The sequence below is a fragment of the Stenella coeruleoalba genome (genome assembly GCF_951394435.1).
Source record: "Stenella coeruleoalba genome assembly, chromosome: 1".
NCBI classification, from domain to species: domain Eukaryota; kingdom Metazoa; phylum Chordata; class Mammalia; order Artiodactyla; family Delphinidae; genus Stenella; species Stenella coeruleoalba.
The window spans coordinates 41780654-41804449 of NC_137169.1; the positions used below are offsets into that span (position 1 = coordinate 41780654).

At 37.0% G+C, this 23796-nt stretch overlaps 1 protein-coding gene across 2 annotated transcripts in view; it reads right to left on the reverse strand.

The window, feature by feature from the left end:
* The window catches only part of FAF1 (Fas associated factor 1), a 495949-nt gene that overhangs the window by 290236 nt on the left and 181917 nt on the right, over nt 1-23796 (reverse strand). The window contains exon 4 of one of the 2 annotated variants that reach the window (XM_079933727.1): nt 18847-19058. In XM_079933727.1, coding sequence (XP_079789853.1) covers nt 18847-19058 — 212 coding nt within the window. Of the gene's footprint in view, nt 1-15705; nt 17390-18846; nt 19059-23796 lie in introns of those variants that run through there. The other variant, XM_079933728.1, reaches the window with a different exon arrangement.

Here is a 23796-nt window from a genome sequence, read left to right on the forward strand (position 1 = left end):
AAGGAAAGAAATCATAAAGATCAGATCAGAAATAAATGAAAAAGAAATGAAGGAAATGATAGTAAGGATCAATAAAACTAAAAGCTGGTTCTTTGAGAAGATAAACAAAATTGATAAACCATTAGCCAGACTCATCAAGGAAAAAAGGGAGAAGACTCAAATCAACAGAATTAGAAATGAAAAAGGAGAAGTAACAACTGACACTGCAGAAATACAAAAGATCATGAGAGATTACTACAAGCAACTCTATGCCAATGAAATGGACAACCTGGAAGAAATGGACAAATTCTTAGAAATGCACAAGCTGCCAAGACTGAATCAGGAAGAAACAGAAAATATAAACACACCAATCAATAGCACTTAAGTTTAAATTGTGATTAAAAATCTTACAACAAACAAAAGCCCAGGACCAGATGGCTTCACAGGCCAATTCTATCAAACATTTACAAAAGGGCTAACACCTATCCTTCTCAAACTCTTCCAAAATATAGCAGAGGGATGAAACTCCCAAATTCATTCTACGAGGCCACCATCACCTTGATACCAAAACCAGACAAGGATGTCACAAAGAAAGAAAACTACAGGCCAATATCACTGATGAACAAAGATGCAAAAATCCTCAACAAAATACTAGCAAACAGAATCCAACAGCACATTAAAAGGATCACACACCATGAACAAGTGGGGTTTATTCCAGGAATGCAAGGATTCTTCAATATATGCAAATCAATAAATGTGATAAACCATATTAACAAATTGAAGGAGAAAAACCATATGATCATCTCAATAAATGCAGAGAAAGCTTTCGATAAAATTCAACACCCATTTATGATAAAAACCCTCCAGAAAGTAGGCACAGAGGGAAATTTCCTCAACATAATAAAGGCCATATATGACAAACCCACAGCCAACATCGTCCTCAATGGTGAAAAACTGAAACCATTTCCACAAATATCAGGAAAAAGACAAGGTTGCCCACTCTCACCACTCTTATTCAACATAGTTTTGGAAGTTTTAGCCACGGCAGTCAGAGAAGAGAAGGAAATAAAAGGAATCCAAATTGGAAAAGAAGTAAAGCTGTCACTGTTTGCAGATGACATGATACTATACATAAAGAATCTTAAAGATGCTACCAGAAAACTACTAGAGCTAATCAATGAACTTGGTAAAGTAGGATACAAAATTAATGCACAGAAATCTCTTGCATTCCTATACACTAATGATGAAAAATCTGAAAGAGAAATCAAGAAAACACTCCCATTTACCATTGCAACAAAAAGAATAAAATATCTAGGAATAAACCTACCTAAGGAGACAAAATACCTGTATGCAGAAAATTATAAGACACTGATGAAAGAAATTAAAGATGATACAAATAGATGGAGAGATATACCATGTTCTTGGATTGGAAGAATCAACATTGTGAAAATGACTCTACTACCCAAAGCAATCTACAGATTCAATGCAATCCCTATCAAACTACCACTGACATTTTTCACAGAAGTAGAACAAAAATTTTCACAATTTGTATGGAAACACAAAAGACCCCGAATAGCCAAAGCAATCTTAAGAACGAAAAACGGAGCTGGAGGAATCAGGCTCCCTGAATTCAGACTATACTACAAAGCTACAGTACTCAAGACAGTATGGTACTGGCACAAAAACAGAAAGATAGATCAATGGAACAGGATAGAAAGCCCAGAGATAAACCCACGCACATATGGTCACCTTTTCTTTGATAAAGGAGGCAGGAATGTACAGTGGAGGAAGGACAGCCTCTTCAATAAGTGGTGCTGGGAAAACTGGACAGGTACATATAAAAGTATGAGATTAGATCACTCCCCAATACCATACACAAAAATAAGCTCAAAATCGATTAAAGACCTAAATGTAAGGCCAGAAACTATCAAACTCTTAGAGGAAAACATAGGCAGAACACTCTATGACATTAATCACAGCAAGATACTTTTTGACCCAGCTCCTAGAGAAATGGAAATAAAAACAAAAATAAACAAATGGGACCTAATGAAACTTCAAAGCTTTTGCACAGCAAAGGAAAACTTAAACAAGACCAAAAGACAACCCTCAGTATGGGAGAAAATATTTGCAAACGAAGCAACTGACAAAGGATTAATCTCCAAAATTTATAAGCAGCTCATGCAGCTCAATAACACAAAAACAAACAACCCAATCCAAAAATAGGCAGAAGACCTAAATAGACATTTCTCCAAAGAAGATATACACACTGCCAACAAACACATGAAAGAATGCTCAATATCATTAATCATTAGAGAAATGCAAATCAAAACTACAATGAGATATCACCTCACAACGATCAGAATGGCCATCATCAAAAAACCTACAAATAATAAATGCTGGAGAGGGTGTGGAGAAAAGGGAACACTCTTGCACTGCTGGTGGGAATGTGAATTGGTACAGCCATTATGGAGAACAGTATGGAGGTTCCTTAAAAAACTACAAAAGTACTACCATATGACCCCGCAATCCCAGTACTGGGCATATATCCTGAGAAAACCATAATTCAAAACGAGTCATGTAACAAAATGTTCATTGCAGCTCTATTTACAATAGCCAGGAGATGGAAACAGCCTAAATGTCCATCATCGGATGAATGGATAAAGAAGATGTGCCACATATATACAATGGAATATTACTCAGCCATAAAAAGAAATGAAATTGAGCTATTTGTAATGAGGTGGATAGACCTAGATTCTGTCATACAGAGTGAAGTAAGTCAGAAAGAGAAAGACAAATACCGTATGCTAACCCATATATATGGAATTTAAGAAAAAAAAATGTCATGAAGAACCTAGGGGTAAGACAGGAATAAAGACACAGACCTACTAGAGAATGGACTTGAGGATATGGGGAAGGGGAAGCTGTGACAAAGCGAGAGAGACGCATGGACATATATACACTACCAAACGTAAGGCAGATAGCTAGTGGGAAGCAGCCGCGTAGCACAGGGAGATCAGCTCGGTGCTTTGTGACCGCCTGGAGGGGTGGGACAGGGAGGGTGGGAGGGAGGGAGACGCAAGAGGGAAGAGATATGGGAACATATGTATATGTATAACTGATTCACTTTGTTATAAAGCAGAAACTAACACACCATTGTAAAGCAATTATACTCCAATAAAGATTAAAAATAAATAAAAATTTTAAAAAATTAATACATTTAACGATACCTGTTTAGCATGTGGTTGAGGTACAGCGTTTTTATTTATAAAATTTTTGTCAGAGTCGCTGAACAATGGAATTATTGCCTTAAAATTAATGAGCATCCCACTGCTAAAAGAATTTAAGCACACACTAGATAACCCTAAGACAAAAATGTGGAAAAGACTGCTTACTTCGTGGTCAGCTCGACTAGTTTTTACAGCTCCCTCCATATCGATTAATCTCCATGAACCAATGAACTCACTTACTTATTCTCTTATGTCAGTTCTCATGTCTATAATATGGGGATACAGGTTCTGGCTATGTCAAGGTAATGTGAAAATAAGTAAGTCAATGAGTATAAAAGAGCAGAGGCAGGGACTGCGGTAGGCTCAGGAGAGGGAACTGTAGCATGAAACTGTCACTGATAGAAAAGGAGAAGTTCTATTTAAGTGGACTTTTCGGCTAACTGAAGACCACAACCCCAACTTTATGCTCATGCCTGCATATTCCTCCAGACACACCATTATGATTCCTGCCTCTGTGTTTTTCCTTGCCTAGAATAAACTTCCCCACACTTTGCCCACATGACATACTTTAACTCGTATTTCATAGCCTGGTTCCTCTCTGAAATCTTTCCTCACCAATCTTACAACTGAATTTATTCCCTTCCCGTACTCCCACGTCACCAACTAAAATTGAATTGCTTCCTTTTCAATATTCTCATAGCATTCTGCATGTATTTTCATAATAGACATTATTTTATTGGAAAGATCATGAATTCTAGATTCATTTAAGACTGAATTTGTGGTTCAGGAATTCTCTGAGCCTCTGTTTATTCATCGTCGAAAGGCGGATAATAACATCTGCCTCACAGTGTTGTGATAAGCGTCGTACGGAACTAAGGAGAGTGAGCATAGTGGCTGGTGTATGGGAGGTAATGTGTATTATATGTATGTGTGTGTGTGAATGAATGAATGAATGAATGAGTGTCCGTTATTTCCATGTCTTCTTCCTCCCTCTATCTAGATAGACCATGGAGTCTTCTGGGATAACGAATGTCTTATTTACACAGAGCCTAAGAACTTAGCATAATATTAAGCCCAAAGTAATCAAAAAACATCTATAATAAAATGACCTATTCTGATTGCACAGAAGTCTTTTGGAATTTACTTCCTAATTTTCAGCAGTAATTGCTAAATATGTGACCTTGGGAAAGTACAGTGTTATTTACTATTACAGGCCTACCTCATTTTATTGCACTTTGCAGATACTGCATTTCTTAGAAATTGAAGATCTGTGGCAACCAGAAAGTCTATTGGAGCCATTTTTCCAATAACATTTCCTAATTTCATTCCTCTGTGCCACATTTTGGTAAGTCTCACAAAACTTCAATCTCCATTATTATTATAGCTGTTATGGTGATCCGTGATCAAGTGATCTTTGATGTTACTATTGCAACTGTTTGGGGGCACCATGAACATTGCCCATATAAGACAAGAAACTTGATGTTGTGTTTCTTGTTGTGTGTTTCTTGTTGTGCTCCACCATCTGGCCATTCCACTGTCTCTCCATTTCCTTGGGCCTCCCTAATCCCTGAGACACAACAGTATGGAAATTAGGACAATTAATAACCTTACAATGGCCTCTAAGTGTTCAAGTGAAAGGAAGAGTCATGTCTCTCACTTTAAAATCAAAAGCTGAAAATGACTAAGCATAGTGAGGAAAGCATGTCAAAAGCCAAGAGAGGCCAAAAGCTAGGCCTCTTGCACCAAACATTATCCAAGTTGTGAATGCAAAGGAAAAGTTCTCGAAGAAAATTAAAAGTGCTACTCCAGTGAGTACCCAAATGATAAGACAGTGGCCATGTTGGTGACATGTAGTAAGTTCTAGAGCTCTGCAGAGATCAAACTAACCACAACATTCCCTTATGCCAAAGCCTAATTCAGAGCAAGGTCCTACCTCAATTCTATGAAGGCTGAGAGAAGTGAGGAAGCTACAGAAGTATGCAGCTAAGGAAAGAAGCCGTCTCCATGACAAGAAAATGCAAGGTGAAGCAGCAAGTGTTGAGGTAGAAGCTATGGGAAGTCAGCCAGAAGATCTAGTTAAGATAATTAATGAAGGTAAATACAGTATACAACAGATTCTCATATAGATAAAATAGCCTTATATTAGAAGAAGATGCCATTTAGGATTTTCATAGCTAGAGAGAAGTCAATGCCTGACTACAAAGCTTCAAAGGACAGGCTGACTCTCTTGTTAGAGGCTAATGCAGCTAGTGAGTTTAAGCTGAAGCCAATATTCATTTACCATTCTGAAAATCCTAGGGCCCTTAAGAATTACAGTAAATCTACTCTGCCTGTGCTCTATAAATGGAAAAACAAAGCCTGGACGACAGCACATCTGACAACAACATGATTTGCTGAATATTTTAAGCCCACTGTTGAAACCCACTGCTCAGAAAATAAAGACTCCTTCCAAACTACTACTGCTCACTGACACTGCACCTGATCATCCAAGAGCTCTGACGGAGATGTACAAAGAGATTCATGTTGTTTTAATGCCTGCTAACAGCCCATGATCAAGGAGTCATTTCAACTTTCAAGTCTTATTACTTAAGAAATACATTTCATTTGGCTATAGTTGCCATAGACAGTGATTCCTCTGATGGATCTGAGCAAAGTAAATTGAAAGCTTCTGGAAAGGATTCACTATTCTATATGCCATTAAGAAAAGTCATGATTCATGGGAAGAGGTCAAAATACCAACACTAACAGAAGTTTGAAGTGGATTCCAACCCTCATGGATGACTTTGAGGAGTTCAAGACTTCAGTGGAGGTAGTAACTGCCGATGTGGTGCAAATAGCAAGAGAACTAGAATCAGAAGTAGAGCCTGAAGATGTGACTGAATTGCTGTGATCTCACAATTAAACTTGAACAGATGAGGAGTTGCTTCTAATGGATGAGCAAAGAGAGTGGTTTCTTGGGATAAAATCTGCTACTAGTAAAGATGCTGTGAAGATTGCTGAAATGACAACAAAGGATTTAGAATATTACATAAACTTAGTTGATAAAGCAGTGGCAGGGTTTGAGAGGATTGACTCCAATTTTGAAAGAAGCTCACTGTGGGTAAAATGCTATCAAACAGCATCACCCACTACAGAGAGCTCATTTGTGAAAGGAAGAGTCAACTGATGTGACAAACCATTGTCTTATTTTAAGAAACTGCCGCAGGCACCCCAGCCCTCAGCAACCACCACCCTCCTTATCAGTCAAGCAGTCATCAACACTGAGGCAAGATCCTCAACCAGCAAAAAGATTCTGACTCGTTGAAGGCTCAGATGATGGTTAGCATTTTTTAGCAATAAAATATTTTTTAATTAAGGCATTTGCATTATTTTCTTAGACACAATGCCACTGCACATTTAATATAGTTGCACATTTAATAAGTTGTATAGTGTAAACAACTTTTTTACACACCAGGAAACCGAAAAATTCATGTAACTTGCTTTACTGTAATAGTCACTTTATCGCAGTGGACTTGGAACTGAACCCACAGTATCTCCAAGGTATGCTTGTGTATGTATGTCCGAGCCATTACTATGTATGTTTATTCCTTTAAAAAGGAAAAAAGCTATTTTATAATCTTTCAAAGGAAGATGATAGGGAATTATCAGAGGAAGAGGAGACTGAAAGATGAATGGAAGAAACTAAAGGTGTTAGAAAACATAAGTCTATGCTTCCGATAGTCACTGCCTTGCTTTGCAGACAACAAAAGTGACATAAGGAATAAAAGTAATCGAGTGAACATTACTTTTAAATAAAGTAAAGACATTTTATAAAATGGCAACCTTAAATCACAAACCAAACTGACAATAGCAGGGAGTTAATAAGAATCAGAGAAAGGGAAGGTACTCATTTTGTTCCTTATATACGTCTCCATTTGAAAAATGTTTACTGAAAGTGAAGTACTTAAAAATGTGAAACTAAATCAAACAAAATATTGCTAATGCATATAAAAAATAAACTATGCACAGTAAAACCACACAGTCTGAGATGCTGCTTATTTATATTTTAAAATGACTTTATATGATGTATGTAAGTCAAATCATTATACTGCACACTTAAACTTATACAGTGCTCTATGTCAATTATATCTCAACAAAACTTGAAAAAATGATTTTATAAATAATTTGGGGAGTACATAATTGTTGGCATGGTGACAATAGACATTAGTTTGCAGACGGACCAAAGAATAATGCTACTAATGCACAACATTTGCTACCTTTTCTCCCCAAAGAACAAGCTATGATCAGTTCTCTTGTTATTTCATGCTAACACCATCTATGTGAGACAAATAAGATTGCTACTCTTTTTTTCTTTAACATGCACTAACAGCCAAAAACAGAAAACACTTACATAATGCTTATTATTCATAAAGGGTGGCTAAGGCATAGAGGAGTTAAGGCCTGTGCTAAAAATTACATACTTTATCTGAGTTGCAGAGTCAAGTCCAGAATCCAAGTTTATATAGTCAAGACAAAAACTGGTTGTAAATACCCCAAATTATTTTTTCAGCGTCAAAATGCACCTGCTAAATGTTTTCACTCTTTTGATACTCAATCTGATTCTTTTAAACTAAAATGGTATCCAACATAATAAAAGTAGTTTTAAGAAAGTAGATTAAAAACAACAACATATATACAATGGAATATTACTCAGCCATAAAAAGGAATGAAATTGGGCCATTTGTAGAGATGTGCATGGTCTAGAGACTGTCATACAGAGTGAAGTAAGTCAGAAAGAGAAAAACAAATATCGTATATTAATGCATATATGTGGAACCTAGAAAAGTGGCACAGATGAACCAGTTTGCAGGGCTGAAATAGAGACATAGATGTAGAGAACAAACGTATGGACACCAAGGGGGGAAAGTGGTGGGGGTGATGGTGGAGGTAGTGTGATGAACTGGGAGATTGGGATTGACATGTATACACTGATGTGTATAAAACGGATGACTAATAAGAACCTACTGTATAAAAAAATAAAAATAAAAACAACAGAAAAAGGCAAATGGGGCTTCCCTGGTGGCGCAGTGGTTGGGAGTCCGCCTGCCGATACAGGGGACACGGGTTCGTGCCCCGGTCTGGGAAGGTCCCACATGCCACGGAGCAGCTGGGCCCATGAGCCATGGCCGCTGAGCCTGCGCGTCCGGAGCCTGTGCTCCACAACGGGAGAGGCCGCAGCAGTGGGAGGCCCGCGTACTGCAGGAAAGAAAAAAAAAAGGCAAATGGTTTAACTAACAACGGACCTATTTTTCTGCTACATGCTAGAAACGGAACTAAGGCTATGCTGAACAGGCTCAGCAAAAGTAGGTTTGCTGACAGCATTGATTCAACAAACTTTATTGAACAAATACCTGTATGTTAGGTTAAATCCATTGCTAGATCTTAAACATAATACTACACAATAATTCCTACCCTAACGATGACACTACTTCACACTAGATAGTATTTTATTTTATTTATTTATTTATTTATTTATTTTTTGCGGTACGCGGGCGTCTCACTGTTGTGGCCTCTTCCATTGTGGAGCACAGGCTCTGGACGCGCAGGCTCAGCGGCCATGGCTCACGGGCCCAGCTCCTCCGCGGCATGTGGGATCTTCCCGGACCAGGGCACAAACCCACGTCCCCTGCATCGGCAGGCAGACTCTCAACCACTGCGCCACCAGGGAAGCCCATACACTAGATAGTATTTTATAGAAGAACTTATGCTTTAAAATAATTCTCTAGGGGCTTGCCTGGTGGTGCAGTGGTTAAGAATCCACCTGCTAATGCAGGGAACACGGGTTCAAGCCCTGGTCCGGGAAGGTCCCACATGCCGCAGAACAACTAAGCCCGTGTGCCACAGCTACTGAGCCTGTGCTCTAGAGACCATGAGCCACAACTACTGAGCCCATGCGCCACATCTACTGAAGCCCGCGCGCCCTAGAGTCCATGCTCCACAATAAGAGAAGCCACCGCAAAGAGAAGCCCGTGCATGGCAACAAAGAGTAGCCCCCGCTCACCACAACTAGAGAAAGCCAGTGCGCAGCAATGAAGACCCAATGCAACCAAAAATAAATAAATAAAAGAAATAAATTTATTTTAAAAATAAATAAATGAATAATAAAATAATTCTCTAAATTTATTTAAGATAGGAAAATCCAGAAAGATTTTGTAATAAAATGAAACTGCAGTAATAAACAGGACACTAAAAACATTAACAGACCAATGCAATTACTACTACGTGTCACTCTGATATAAACTTCTTGACTGCCCCTAGGCTTACTTTTATACTATGTTGAGTCTCCCTGGTAATAGCATGGGAAGTGGCATTATCTTATTTAGCATCTCTCTGCCTTTTAATATTTATATACATACATACAATTCCTTAATAAGTAACAGAATATAAAAAATAAGGAACCAATGAAGGATATGAGGAAATTTATATTCTAGAAAGATCACTATAGGGAAACTATGTAAAATACAGACTAGAGGAAGAAAGAAACTGAAAGAATGGAAATAGAGGGAGGAATTATTTTAATAACTTATGAAAGAAATTCATTCTTGAACTGTAATGGAGGGGATCCAAATAAAGGAGGAATTCAAATGATACTGTGATAAAACTAACAGAACTTAATCAAAAGCAGTGAAAGAAATGAAAGAAGAAAAAACTTCTAACAATCCCAAATATCCCTGAGTATACCTTCCACAGTGATGCATATCAACAAACCAACAATGAACAAAGAAAAGGTGCATGACGTGATGTGTGACTGGCACATAATTTATAATAAGAGAACAACTATAATCCAGAGTAAAAAATTGGAAGAGTTTAGAGAAGCAGGAGAAAGATACATATCATACAATAATAATATTTGGTTTACAATTCATTTGGAATCAAATTTTATTTACAAAACATATGTAACTATTTAAATTGTATTTGTTTTCAAACAGAATAACACAAATGCTTCTAGTCTACCATACTTAGGCACAAGTCTGCTTTTACAGTGAATTAAAAGGCCAAGAGTTTACAAAATGTGATCCCTAGAAATTCTATCATATATTTCTATAAAAAAGCTTTAAAATAGTTCATATTCTCCAAACTACAATAGACTTAAAGTGTAATATTAAGATGTATAATCCAGAAGCCAGCATTTTGATCACCATCTTTGAAATGAGCAGTGGATGTCACTCCAACTGAGTGAACCAATGAAAAAGTGGTTCAAGTGATTAAAATGTCCATGAACTTTCACTATATGCCAAATATTCCAGCAACAAAAAGAATCAGGTCAATTTGAAAGAGACACTGTTATCTACTCAGTCACATGCCATACAATAGCAGTTAAAATTTATTTAATATAGGACTGCCTTCTAGTTTTCTTAAAACAGATAAAAATCTGAAATAATACTATATAGCACAGGGAATTATACCTAATATCTTGTAATAACCTATAATGGAATATAATCTGCAAAAATACTGAATCACTATGCTGTACACCTGAAATTAACATAATACTATAAATCAACTATAATTCAATTTTTTTAAAAACTCAGAAAAAAGAGCTACAAGAGAGAAAGATATTATATAATGACAAAAGAGTCAACTCACCAGGAAGATGTACCAATTATAAGCATATATGTACCCCAAAACAAAGAACCCAATATATAAAGCAAACAATGGAAGAACAGAGGGGAGAAATATACAACACAATAATAGTAGGGGATTTCGATACTGGATAAAACTTCCACAGAGAATATCAATAAGGACTTGAACAACACTGTAGATGAAATGGAACTAACAGACATGTACAAAACATAACACCCAACAGCACCAGAATACACATTCTTCTCAAGCACACATGGAACATGCTCCAGGATAGATAATAAATTTAAGAAGAAAAGGGTAAAGGAAAAGTGCTATTGATTTTTAGTTTCAGTATATTGTGGCTGGAAAACATACTTGGTATGATTTCAATCTTCTTAAATCTGTTGTTTGTAACCTAACATGTCATCTATCCTGGAAAATTCACAAATATATAGAAATTAAACAACTTTTGCTTGAACAACCAATCGGCCAAAGAAGAAATCGTAAGAGAATTAGAAAATATCATGAGACAAATGAAAATAAAACACAAAATACCAAAACTTATGGGATGCAGGGAAAGCAGTACTAAGAGGAAAGTTTATAGTACTAGAGGCCTACATCAAAAAAGTAGAAAGATCTCAAATAAACAACCTAACTTTACACTTCAAGTAACAAGAAAAAGAGGAACAAACTAAGCCCAAACTTAGTAGAAGTGAGGAAGTTAGTCTTCAATAAAGACTAGAAATAAATGAAAAGAGAATAGGAAAACAACAGACAAAATCAATCTAACTAAGAGCTGATGTTTGAAACAATCAACAAAACTGATGAATTTTCAGCCTAAGCCAAGAAAAAATAAGACTCAAATAAAATCAGAAATGAAAAAGGAGATATTACAACTGATGCCACAAAGATAAAAAGAATCACAGAGACTACTATAAACAATTATATACCAACAAATGGGATAACTTAGAAGAAATGGGTAAATTCCTAGAAACATATAATCTACCAAGACTGAATCATAAAGAAAAAGAAAATCTGAACACACTTATAACTAAGTAAGGAGACTGAATCAATAATCAAAACCCTCCCAATAAAAAAAGACCAGCACCAGATGGCTTCATTGGAGAATTCTACCAAACATTTAAAGAAAAGTTAACATCAATCTTTCTCGAAATCTTCCCAAATTTGAAGAGGTAGAACACTTCCATACTCATTTTATGAGGCCAACATTACCCTGTTGCCAAAACCAGGGAAAAAACAGTATAAGAAGAAGAAGAACAACAACAAAAACCAACAGGCTAATATTCCTGATGAATATAGATGCAAAAATCCTCAGCAAAACACTTAAAAACTGAATTTGACAGCACATTAAAAGGATCATATACCAAGTAGAATTTATCCATGGGATGCAAGCATGGTTCAACATATGAAAATCAATCAATGTGATATACCATATTAACAGAATGAAGGGGAAAATATCACATGGTCATCTCAATAGATACAGAAAAATCATCTGACAAAATACCATTTCATGACAAAAACACTCAACGAACTAGGAACAAAAGGAAATTACCTTAATACAATAAAGGCCATATATGAAAAGATGACAGCTAACATCTTACTCAATAGTGAAAACGAAAAACTTTTCCTCTAAAGATCATGAACAATACAAGGATGCCCACTCTTGCCACTTCTTTTCAGCATAGTATTGGAAATCCTAGCCAGAGCAATTAGGCAACAAAAAGAAATGAAAGGCATCCAAATCAGGAAAAAAGAAATAACATTATCTCTCTTTGTAGATAATATGTCTTATATGTAAAGAACCCTGAAGATTACACACACACACACACACACACACACACACACACAAACCATATTAGCACTAATAAATGAATTCAGCAAAGTTGCAGGATACAAAATAGCTATGTTTCTATATAGTAACAACAAATAATCCAAAAGGGAAACTAAGAAAACAATCCCATTTATAATAGCATCAGAAGAATAAAATACATAGGAATAAACTTAACCAAGAAGGCAAAAGACCTGTCAATGAAAACTATAAAACACTGCTGAAAGACATTAAAAGATGAAACAGATAAATGGAAAGACATCACATGTTCATGGATTGAGAGACTTAATATTGTTAAAATGTCCATACTACCCAAAGGGACATACAGATTCAATGTGATCCCTATCAAAATCCCGATGGCATTTTTTGTAGAAATAGAAAAACCAATACCAAAATTCATATGGAACCACAAAGGACCCTGAATAGCTAAAACAATCTTGAGAAAGAATGAAGCTCGAGGCCTCACACTTACTTAAAAACATTTTACAAAGTAATCAAAACAGTATGGTACTGGTGTAAAGATGGAAATATAGACCAATAGAACAGAACAGAGAGCCCGGAAATAAACCCACACATATAGGTCAAATGATCTTTGACAAGGGTGCCAAGTCTACATGATGGAGAAAGGACAGTCCCTTTAACAAATGGTACGGGCATAACTGGATATCCACATGCAAAAGAATGAAATTAGACCTTTATCTTACATCATACCCAAAAATTAACTCAAAATGGATTACAGGTCTCAAAGTATAAAACTACTAGAAGAAAACATACAGAAAAACCTCCATAACATTTATCTTGGCAGTGATTTCTTGGATATGACACCAGAAGCATAGACAACAAATGTAAAAATAGACTAGTGGGACTACATTAAACTAAAAAGCTTTTGTGCAGCAAAAGAAACAATCAACAGAGTAAAAAGGCAACCTACAGAATGGGAGGAAATATTTGCAAACCACATATCTGTTAAGGGGTCATATTCAAAACAAATAAATTAAAAAAAAAAACAAATAAATTCACAATTCAATAGCAAAAAGTTAAATAACCCAATTTTAAAATGGGCAAAGGACTTGATTAGACATTTCTCCAAAAAAGACATATAAATGACCAAAAGGTATATGAAAAGATGCTCAGTATCACCAATCATCATGAAATGCAAACCAAAACCACGAGATATCAACTCATACATGTTAAGATGGCCATTATAAAAACAAAAACAACAGAAAATAACAAGTGTTGGTAAGGATGTGAAAAAATTGGAACCCTTGTGCATTATTGCTGAAAATGTAAAATGTGCAGCTACTATGGTAAAGAGTATGGAAGCTCCTCAAAAATTAAAAATAGAGCTAACATATGATCCAGCAATCTCACTTCTGGGTATTAATCCAAAAGAACTGACCTAAATGTCCATCGACGGAGGAACGGGTAAAGCTGTGGTGGTACCTATATACAAGGGAATATTACTCAGCCATAAAAAAGAATGAAATAATGCCATTTGCAGCAACATGGTTGGACCTAGGGATTATTACACTAAGTGAAGTAAATCAGAGAAAGAAAGACAAATATCATATGATATCATTCATATGTGGAATCTAATTTTAAAAAAAGAAAGAAAAGAAACAAATGAACTTATTTACAAAACAGAAATGGACTTACAGATAGCGAAAACAAACTTATGGTTACCAAAAGGGAAACATAGGGGGTTGGGAGGGATAAATCAGAAGCCTGGGATGAACACACACATACACTACTACATATAAGATAGATAACCAACAAGGACCTACTGTATAGCACAGGGAATTCTATTCAATATTCTGTGATAACCTATATGAGAAAAGGATCTAAAAAAGCATGAATATATGTACATGTATAACTGAATCAATATTCTGCGATAACCTATATGAGAAAAGAATCTAAAAAAGCATGAATATATGTACATGTATAACTGAATCACTTTGCTGTACACCTGAAACTTACACAACATTGTAAATCAACTATATTGCAATAAAATAAAATAAAACAACACACACACACACCAAAAATAAGAATTGAAAGCAGTGTCTCAAGAGATACTTGCAATCCCATGTTCACTGTAGCATTATTCACAATAGTCAAGAGGTGGAAACAACCTAAATGCCCATCAACAGATGAACGGATAAAGAAAACGTGGTGTATACATACAATGGAATATTATTCAGCTTTTTAAAAGGAAGGAAATTCTGTAATATGCTACAACATGGATGAGCCTTTCACTTATCATATGAAGCGAAATAAGCCAGAAAGACAAATGTTGCATGATTCCACTTATATAAGGTATTTAAAGTAGTCAAACTCATAGACGCAGAAAGCAGAATGATGAGTGCCAGGGGGCTTGCAGGAGGGGAAAATGGGAAGTTGCTGTTCAGTGGATATAGAGTTTCACTTACTCAAGATGAAACAGTTCTAGAGATCCACTGTACAACAATGTACCCATAGTTAATAAAACTATACTGTATATATCTCATTTTTAAAATAAAAAGGAATGTATAGGAGAATATTTGGGGGCATGGGGATGGGCACAGGGAGAAGGGACTAGACTAGGGGAGGAATCCAGGCAAAAAAAGAAACAAGTACAAAGGCCCTGAGCTAATAACCTATTCAAGGAACTGAAAGAGGTCCGTTACAACTCAGGCATGGTGAGTAAGAAGGAGAGTGATAATGGATGAAAACTAGAAATGCAGCAGGGTCTGGTCGAGCAGTACTTACAGGTCATGTTAAAAGATTTGAATTTTATCCCCAAAACAATGGAAAGTTTCTAAATGGTTTTAAGTAAGGGAATAACAATCTGATTCATGTTTGGGAATGATTACTCTTTTAACAGACTTGCTTTTCTCTGTAATGCAGCGGTCCCCAACCTTTTTGGCACTAGGGACTGGTTTCGTGGAAGACAGTTTTTCCACAGACGGGGTGGGGGGATGGTTTCAGGATGATTCAAGCACATTACATTTATTGTGCACTTTATTTCTATTATTATTACATTGTAATATATAATGAAATAATTATACAACTCACCATAATGCAGAATCAGTGGGAGCCCTGAGCTTGTTTTCCTGCAACTAGATGGTCCCATCTGGGGGTGACGGGAGACAGTGACACCCAAAGTGTGTTGCTTATGTCCAGTCTACTCCATAATCTCGTTTTGGCTGCTGTCACTGCAGAAAACCCTGCTTCACAAAGATAGGGTGTTGGAAATGGAAGCAGCCTTTTCAGTGCTTTTTGTGGCAATCTCAGGATATTCCGCCTTAGCTTTCATCCAGAACATATGGAGATTTGAAGTTGTCTCAAACATACTTTTAAGGCTACCGTCATTTGTGATCTCAACCAGTTGATCCTCTTCTAGGAAGGACAAAGTCGATTCACCTGGCTTATTCACAAATGGGTCACAGATCCATTCCTTCCCAGTTCAGTCTTCTGTGGTTGGGAAGTAATGCTCAAACTCTTTTGAAAGCTGAGATAGGTGATCATGCACCAGCTGGGAGAAAGAAGGCCCTGGCTCAGTCTCTTTCAAAATCTCTGCCAATGTTTGAAACATGTCAAAAATCCCAGTGTTCACTTGTCGCCCCCATAATTCAAGTTTGGCTTTGAATGCAGCCTCTTTTTCTGCCGACTTGAACACAGTTGTCGTTCTCCCCTGAAGTGACAGATTGAGTTCGTTGAGCAGGTTGAATATGTCACACAAGTAAGCAAGTTTTGTGACCCATTCTGTGACACTGAAATGTGCTGCCAGTGGTGACCATTTTTCTAAAAGAAATCTCTGGAGTGGTTCTCATAACTCAAAAACTCTGGCCAGTGATCTACCTTTAGAAAGCCATCTCACTTCTGTGTATAAGAGAAGACGTGTGTGCTCTGCATCCTCCTCCTCACAGAGCTGCGTGAACAGATGTGAGTTAAGGGCATGCACTTTAAATATGGCTGATAATTTTAATCACATCCTGCAAAACGCTCTTAAGTTCAGGTGACATTTTTCAGCTAGCCTGCATTTCTCTACGGATGATACAGTGCGTAGACTTACATTTGAGAAACGACCTCTTTGACTTGAGTTGAGAAACCAGAGAGCCATCCAGTCATGGCAGCTGCTCCGTCCATGCATGTACCAACACAAAATGACCCATTCAGGTTTCTTGATATGTAATAATTCAAAGACTTGAATAGTTCTGCAGCTGTAGTGTTGGCTGGCAACAAAAGTGCACATAACATACCCTCATGCACATCCTCCTGAAAAATATATCGCACAAAAACAAGCACTGTTGCCTTGTCAACATCGGTCGATTCGTCAACCAGGGTTGCGTACCACGGTGACTCATTAATCCTCTAACAATTATGCCTCAATATCCTCTGCTATTTCATCAATTCATCTAGTTATGGTGCTAACTGAAAGAGGAACACGTGCCATCTTCTGAACTGCAGCCTCTCTTAAAAGTTCACACCAAATGTCCTTAGCAGCAGGCAGGATCAACTCTTCACCAATAGTAAAAGGCTTCTTAGCTTTAGCAATGCGGTTAGCCACTAAGAATGATGCTCTCAGTGCAGACACATTCGATGAAGTGGTGGCCTTCAATAATTACTTCTATTCTTGTGTTCACATTTTTTTCTTTTGAAAAACTCCAAAGGCTTGTCTTTAATGTAGGGTGCTTTGTCTCCATGTGGCAAAGCAGTTTTGAAGGCTTCACAGCTGCACTGGATAACCGGTTGCCACATATTATACAAAGCGGGGTTGGAGAATGTCAATCACCTGTTGCAATGAACCTGTAATTTAAGTAGGACTCTTGGTATTTTCTTTTAAATGCAGCTTTCTTTTTGTTGGCAGCCTTAGACTCTTCTGCTGTCTCATCATTGGGTCCTTCCCCCTTTTCAAAGAAGCTCTCCAGCGACATTTGTTTTTTACTCATTTTGGCTAGGGTTAGCTTGTGGGCTTACCAAAACTTTGAGACAAGTGCGCAGAGTGGGAAAGAGGCGCGGATAGAAGTGGTAAATAAAATAATGGGCAGGCCACTCATGGACTAAAATAAGTGCCGGATTCTGACTTAAAGCCTGCCACCAGATGCAGCTAACAATTGAAGTACATCAACTCACTTGCCACTATAAAGCCTTGCTTAATTGTCACTTGCCACTCACTGACAGGGTTTTGATATGAGTCTGCAAGCAACTGATTTATTACGGTCTCTGGGCAGTCAAACCTCTCTTCTAATGACAATCTGTATTTGCAGCTGCTCCCCAGTGCTAGTATCACTGCCTCAGCTCCACCTCAGATCATCAGGCATTAGATTCTCATAAGGAGTGCGCAACCTAGATCCCTCGCATGCGCCGTTCACAGTATGGTCTGTGCTCCTATGAGAATCTAATGCCACTGGTGATCTCACAGGAGGTGGAGCTCAGGAGGTAATGCAAGCGATGGGGAGTGGCTATAAATACAGATGAAGCTTTGCTCACTTGCCCGCCACTCACCTCCTGCTGTGCATCTCAGTTCCTAACAGGCCACAGACTGGTACCTCAATTAATAAAATTAAATAAAATTAGGAAAGGATCTCCCCAAAAAGGAACAAAGGCAAAATTTCAGAAACATCTAAAATTTAGATATAAGGCAAAACCGTATTAAAATAGAAATTAATACAATTTCTAGTTCTGCAACAAACATGGATCAAATAATCTGAATCAAACATGAATTCAACAGTTTCTCTACAGAATTTTGGTAAAGTTTGTCTGAAAATGGCAGGCATAAACTATGAGTCTCCTTTGAGAGAACAGTACTACACCATTTATTTAGCTGGCAGGGAGAAGAAGTGATGGAAATGTCTTATTTCTGATTTCTCATTAATCATAGTATTAAAAATGAAGGAGCTTCAGCTATAAAGTCTGATATCAATATACTTAATAATTCTGGTATTTTTTTTAAGCTCTGAGATGTTTGATTTGTATCTGCCCTAAAACAGCTTCATATATCATTCTGCATATGTGGAACAAAAAAAAAATTACTCTCAAACTTACCTCAATCTGAAGACAGTATTTAAAATTAGAACACAATAATCTGTATGAAACAATATCAATTTGTTTTTATTTCCTTCTTGTCAGCAGTCAACTCAAAACAAAAGAATGTAAACTGAATGTTTACCTAATGAATTATTTGTGGAGGCTATATGGTAGGAAAAACCTTACCAACGGTACAGCTGTCTTCAAGTACCACATCAACATTTCTGTCTCTGTACTCAACCCTGAAGTCCAGCATCCGAGGTTGCCTTTCTACAATTTGCCTAGATGGCATTACAGGTCGAAATGCTGAAGAAGAAGAGGGAGCAGGAGCAGGAGCTGGAGCTGGGTGATTTGCTGGATCAAATGCAGGTCCTGATATAGGCTCACCCCCATAGTCACTGAAATATTGACATAAAAGAAGAATTATCATCAACCAAATAACTACAGATTACCACTAAGGACCCACTCCATACTGTAAGTCCCATACATACAAACCTTCAAGTTGCGAACTTTCAAAGATGCGAAAGTATTATAAACCTATTACAGCACAATACTATATGGCTGATTGTGTTAGCTGGGTACCTAGGCTAACTTTGTTGAACTTAGGAACAAACTGGACTTACGAAAGCACTCTCGAAACAGAACTCATTTGTATAGAGGGGACTTAACTGTACTTGGCTTGTGTTGTTCTTCATATCAAATTTACCTACCTGTGCATCATGGACTAAGTAAATTCTAATTCTTCCATAAAATCTCTCCCAATGACTGAAAGCCACATTACTCTCCCTCCCATGCTTGCCTTTCTATGTCTGTTAGCAGTATCACACATATCCCTTTTAATTAGACTTTTGCCTTATGCTGTTATGATGCTGATAAAACACATTTTAAACTCTGTGAATTACTAACAGTATCTTCTTAACCCACTCGCATTTACTTACCGAATCATTAATTGATTCATTAACTCTACTTTCCACAAAAACTATTCTGAAACTTAACCATCCCTAAACCTCCATTCTCCCTCTCACTCCTCAGTCTTAAAATATATTTTTCCTACCTTTGCAGAGAAAACAGATGCCATCAAGAAGAAATTCCCTTACCCTTCTAACATCAAATCCACAAACTAACCTGCATATGCACTCTCTTTCTCTAAATAGAGAAGACATCGTTCTATCTACGCATCTACTCATTAGCCTTACATTATGGATTATCCCTTTCCCTTCCATTATCTTCAACATCTCCTTCTCTTCTGGATTCTTCTCAGAAACATTTAAACATGGTTGAATCTCTCCCTTCTTAAAGAATAAAAATGAAATTGTGGCTCTGTCCACTTAATAGCTGTCTCATTTGTAAAATAGGAAAATTAATTATATTTGTAAGGATTAGATCAAATAATGTGTATGAAAAGCTTAGCACAATGCCTAGTACTTAGTAAGATCCCAAACCTCAAACCCAGTACAGCCAAAGTTTAAACCATTAATGTTTCCCCGAGCCTGATTTTCCCATTTATTCCACATATTAGCTACCCAAGCTAGAAACCTCTGGCATTATCCTTGCCCTCTTTTTCTCTCTCAACTCCCACATCTAACTAGTCCTTTCAGTTTTACCTCCTAAATATCTTTTAGATAAGTCATCTACCTTTCCCCTCCGGAGCTGCCACCCTAGTCCAAGCCACAGTCACCTCTTACACAGATTAATGCAATAGCCTAACTCCATACATACCCTTACTCCCCTGCATTTCATCCCATACCACCGCTAGAGTGAAATTAAAGACAAATGTCTTCATATCATTTTCTTCTATACTCCCCTTTGCTCTTCATATAAATGGTCAAAGTGGCGTACAAGGCCCTATATGATCTGAATCCTGTCTACCTTCCCATCTGCATCTTGTGCTATGCTATCTCCATCTCTCTATGCTAATAGCCAGAACAGCTTTTTGTTTTTTGTCTTACCTTGATCCTTCCTAGTTCATGAGGTAACATAAAAATTATTCCTTCTAAGAATATTCTTTCCTTCCCATCCCCAAATTCCATCTTTCTTCTAGCTAATTATATTTATCTTTCATATCTCAGATTATTTTTCAACTCAGAGCATGTTTTACTACCTCAGACTAGTTATAACATCTCACTACTATCAATAATTATGAAGCTCACATTTGTGTTTTTAATGGCTGTATCATCTGCTGAGTTCAAGATTTTATACATAGAAGATATACAAATATTTGACAAACTAATGAGTAGAGAAATAATTATGAAGAATTTGGATTTTTTTTTCTTTGATTTAAGTTATCATATATATATTGTCACTGTTTTTCCCCCCTCAGTAGGAAAAGTAGGGAGGGAGGAAACATAAGAAATGCTCCTATTAAATATCATTACTGTATAATTTTTCTCCACCACCAGAACTACAAGCTCAGTTCTAAAATATCTTTCTTCTCACCCTGAATTTAAAGAAAAATAATGTGTTGGGGGCCCGAATAGGAACAACAACAAAAATGACCAAAAACTTGCCAAGTTAAGCATTGCTTATACAATTAAGAAGGAGAGAATATTTACATTTACTTCACACTGTTGCTTTGATCAGTGTTTATCAAATTATAGATTACATAATTGATTGAGTTGTGGTAAGTCTTTTAAAGAACACAATCAGAATAAGATTAAGAATAGAAAAGAATAGGACAGGATAGAATAGGATAGAAATTATCAGTATATTTCACTAAATAGTTAGGACCAAGTATTATTTCATAAAACTTTTGATTCTGGGACATATTTGTAATATGTGTATTTTGGAATGCAAATATTTCTCATTGTAGGTCTTGTCAAAAAAGTTTGAAAGTGACTAGCTTAGATCTCACCAGAGTTCAGACACTCTAATCACTGATCCAAAGACAAAAACCTATCCATTCTCCCAGTTGTCAGAGTCAAGGAAAGTAATGTGGGAAGAAAAATATGAGAACAGAGAAAATGTCCAAAGCAGGAAGAATGTCACTGTTTGGAAGCCAAAGTGAGCTTCTAGGCATCTATGAACAGAATGTGTGCAATAATACTTCACATATCTAAATGTTGTCACAACTTCTCAGAACCTAAGAAAAACAGCTAATTAGCAGTTAGGTCACTGACATTGTTTTCTTAACTCCAAATTCATCCTTCTATAGTCTATTCTGTAATGCAGGGGCTAGGATTCTGCAAAATTATATTTTTCCTTTGGCATATGGTTTCCTGATAGACCTTTGTCAAATAGAGGATACTAGGTAGAGATTAGTAGTTAGGAGGAGGGGAGGAAAGACTTCCTTCTTCCTGTTTGCATGCATTTCAATCAGCATCACCCTACAGCTTTCAGTCTCCTGCTTTTTTCAGCACTCTTATAACCAGCTTCTTGTCATTCCCTCTGAGATATCACTAATGGCTGGACAGTATACATTCCACAGAGGTCTGATCTTCAGCTTCAAAGAGCTCCTCTGAGTTTCAAAGTTCTGTTAATCCCTTTGTTCCCTAGACCTTCAAGCAGTAACTTCCTGAAGCAGTTATTGTATCTAGGTTACTTCAGTTTTACTTTTTTGCTCTTTTAGTCTTCCACACCTGTGTAACCAATCCTACATTAAATTCCCTCTGTTAAAAATACCCTAGTGTGGTTTCATTTTCTTGATAATGGAGGTGCCCCAGGAAACAAAGGATTCAGGAACTGGCTTGATTATGGCCTTGACCTTCAATGCACTGCTGAACTCCTTGCCAATGGAAAATGGGATGCTAGTGATCCAAGCCATGCACTGGCATAATGATTAATTATCATTATTGAAACAAGTGCCAAAGGGAACCAAATGACTATCTGACCTGACTATTATGGTGGTAATAATGACAAGGACTATGAGCAGGCTGCTTCTGACTCTAAAGGAGAGCTTACAGAATAAAATGACACACTTGGGGTTTTTAAATTTCAGTTCAATTCATGATAAGAAAGTTACAGAGTTTCTGAAGTGGCACTTTAAAAAGAGCTTCTTATTTCTTATAACCACAGGTATGATCTTCCTAAGAATTGGACTCAAAATTTAATTTTGCAGCTTGCATATTTACAGTGAAAGTTGAACATACATACTAAGTCACTTTTGTGAAAGTTAAGGCACTGTTGTGGAAGGAGTGAGAACCTAAGATGTGAAATGGGGATACCTGAGCGGATTCAGGTGAATGTCGGAATCCTGAACCCCTGGAGTGTCTCTGAGCCTCTTCTGTAAGCAGAAACAGCTCCTCCTCCCATGACCGAGATTAGCTTCTTGCTTAAAAACTATGAATACTCTTACCTGAGACAGTTGCCTTGAAGGGGGATGTCTATTCTCAAAACCTACCTCCACCATTCCTTATTACCTATAAAATCAGATGTAGGCATGTTCCAAGAAAATAAGTACAATGTCTTAACTGAGAAAAGACAGCTTATATCCAAAAGTAATTATAATATTTTGATAAATTATATCAGCAAAAACCTAGGGAACAGTTGTAGAAATGAATTTTAAGTGAGTTTGACCAAAAGAGTTTGAATAGGGCCAAATATAATATATTTGCTTAAGCAGTTGTAAGTACTTCTAATAGTTTCCTTGTCAACTGAATGAAACTTGAATCCCAAAGGAGTCTACATTTAATGAGGAGGAAATGCCCAAACTTTCCTGTCAAAATGTAGAAGAAATCCAGATGCTTAGAAAAATATGAATGCTAAAGTGGATTAACCATGTACAACCTGAATATATTATACACATCCTCCTACTACATAATCCATGAGGTCCCAGAGAACACTGCACTAAAGCACTGAAAAATACATTAGTGAGGGAATCTACATCCTTGAAAAACTCTGTAGTGGCTGTCTTCTGTGGGTTGGGAATAACATGGGGAGATGACATCACTGAAAAGGACTCCCTAATAGGCATGATGAGATCCCAGAGTGCATAGGTCAAATGGCAGAGTTTAACAAGAAAAAGGAGGGAGCAATGATGTTACGGACAGCATGGACAAAATGTGGCAATCAGAAGATTTCAACCTGCAGAGACCTTTAGTAGTGCTTTATTGAACATGGTACTTCTAAGAAACAAAATGAAAAGTCAGTTGACTAAAATATTACTTGATCTATAAACAACAGAAACCTAGATCTGGCAGC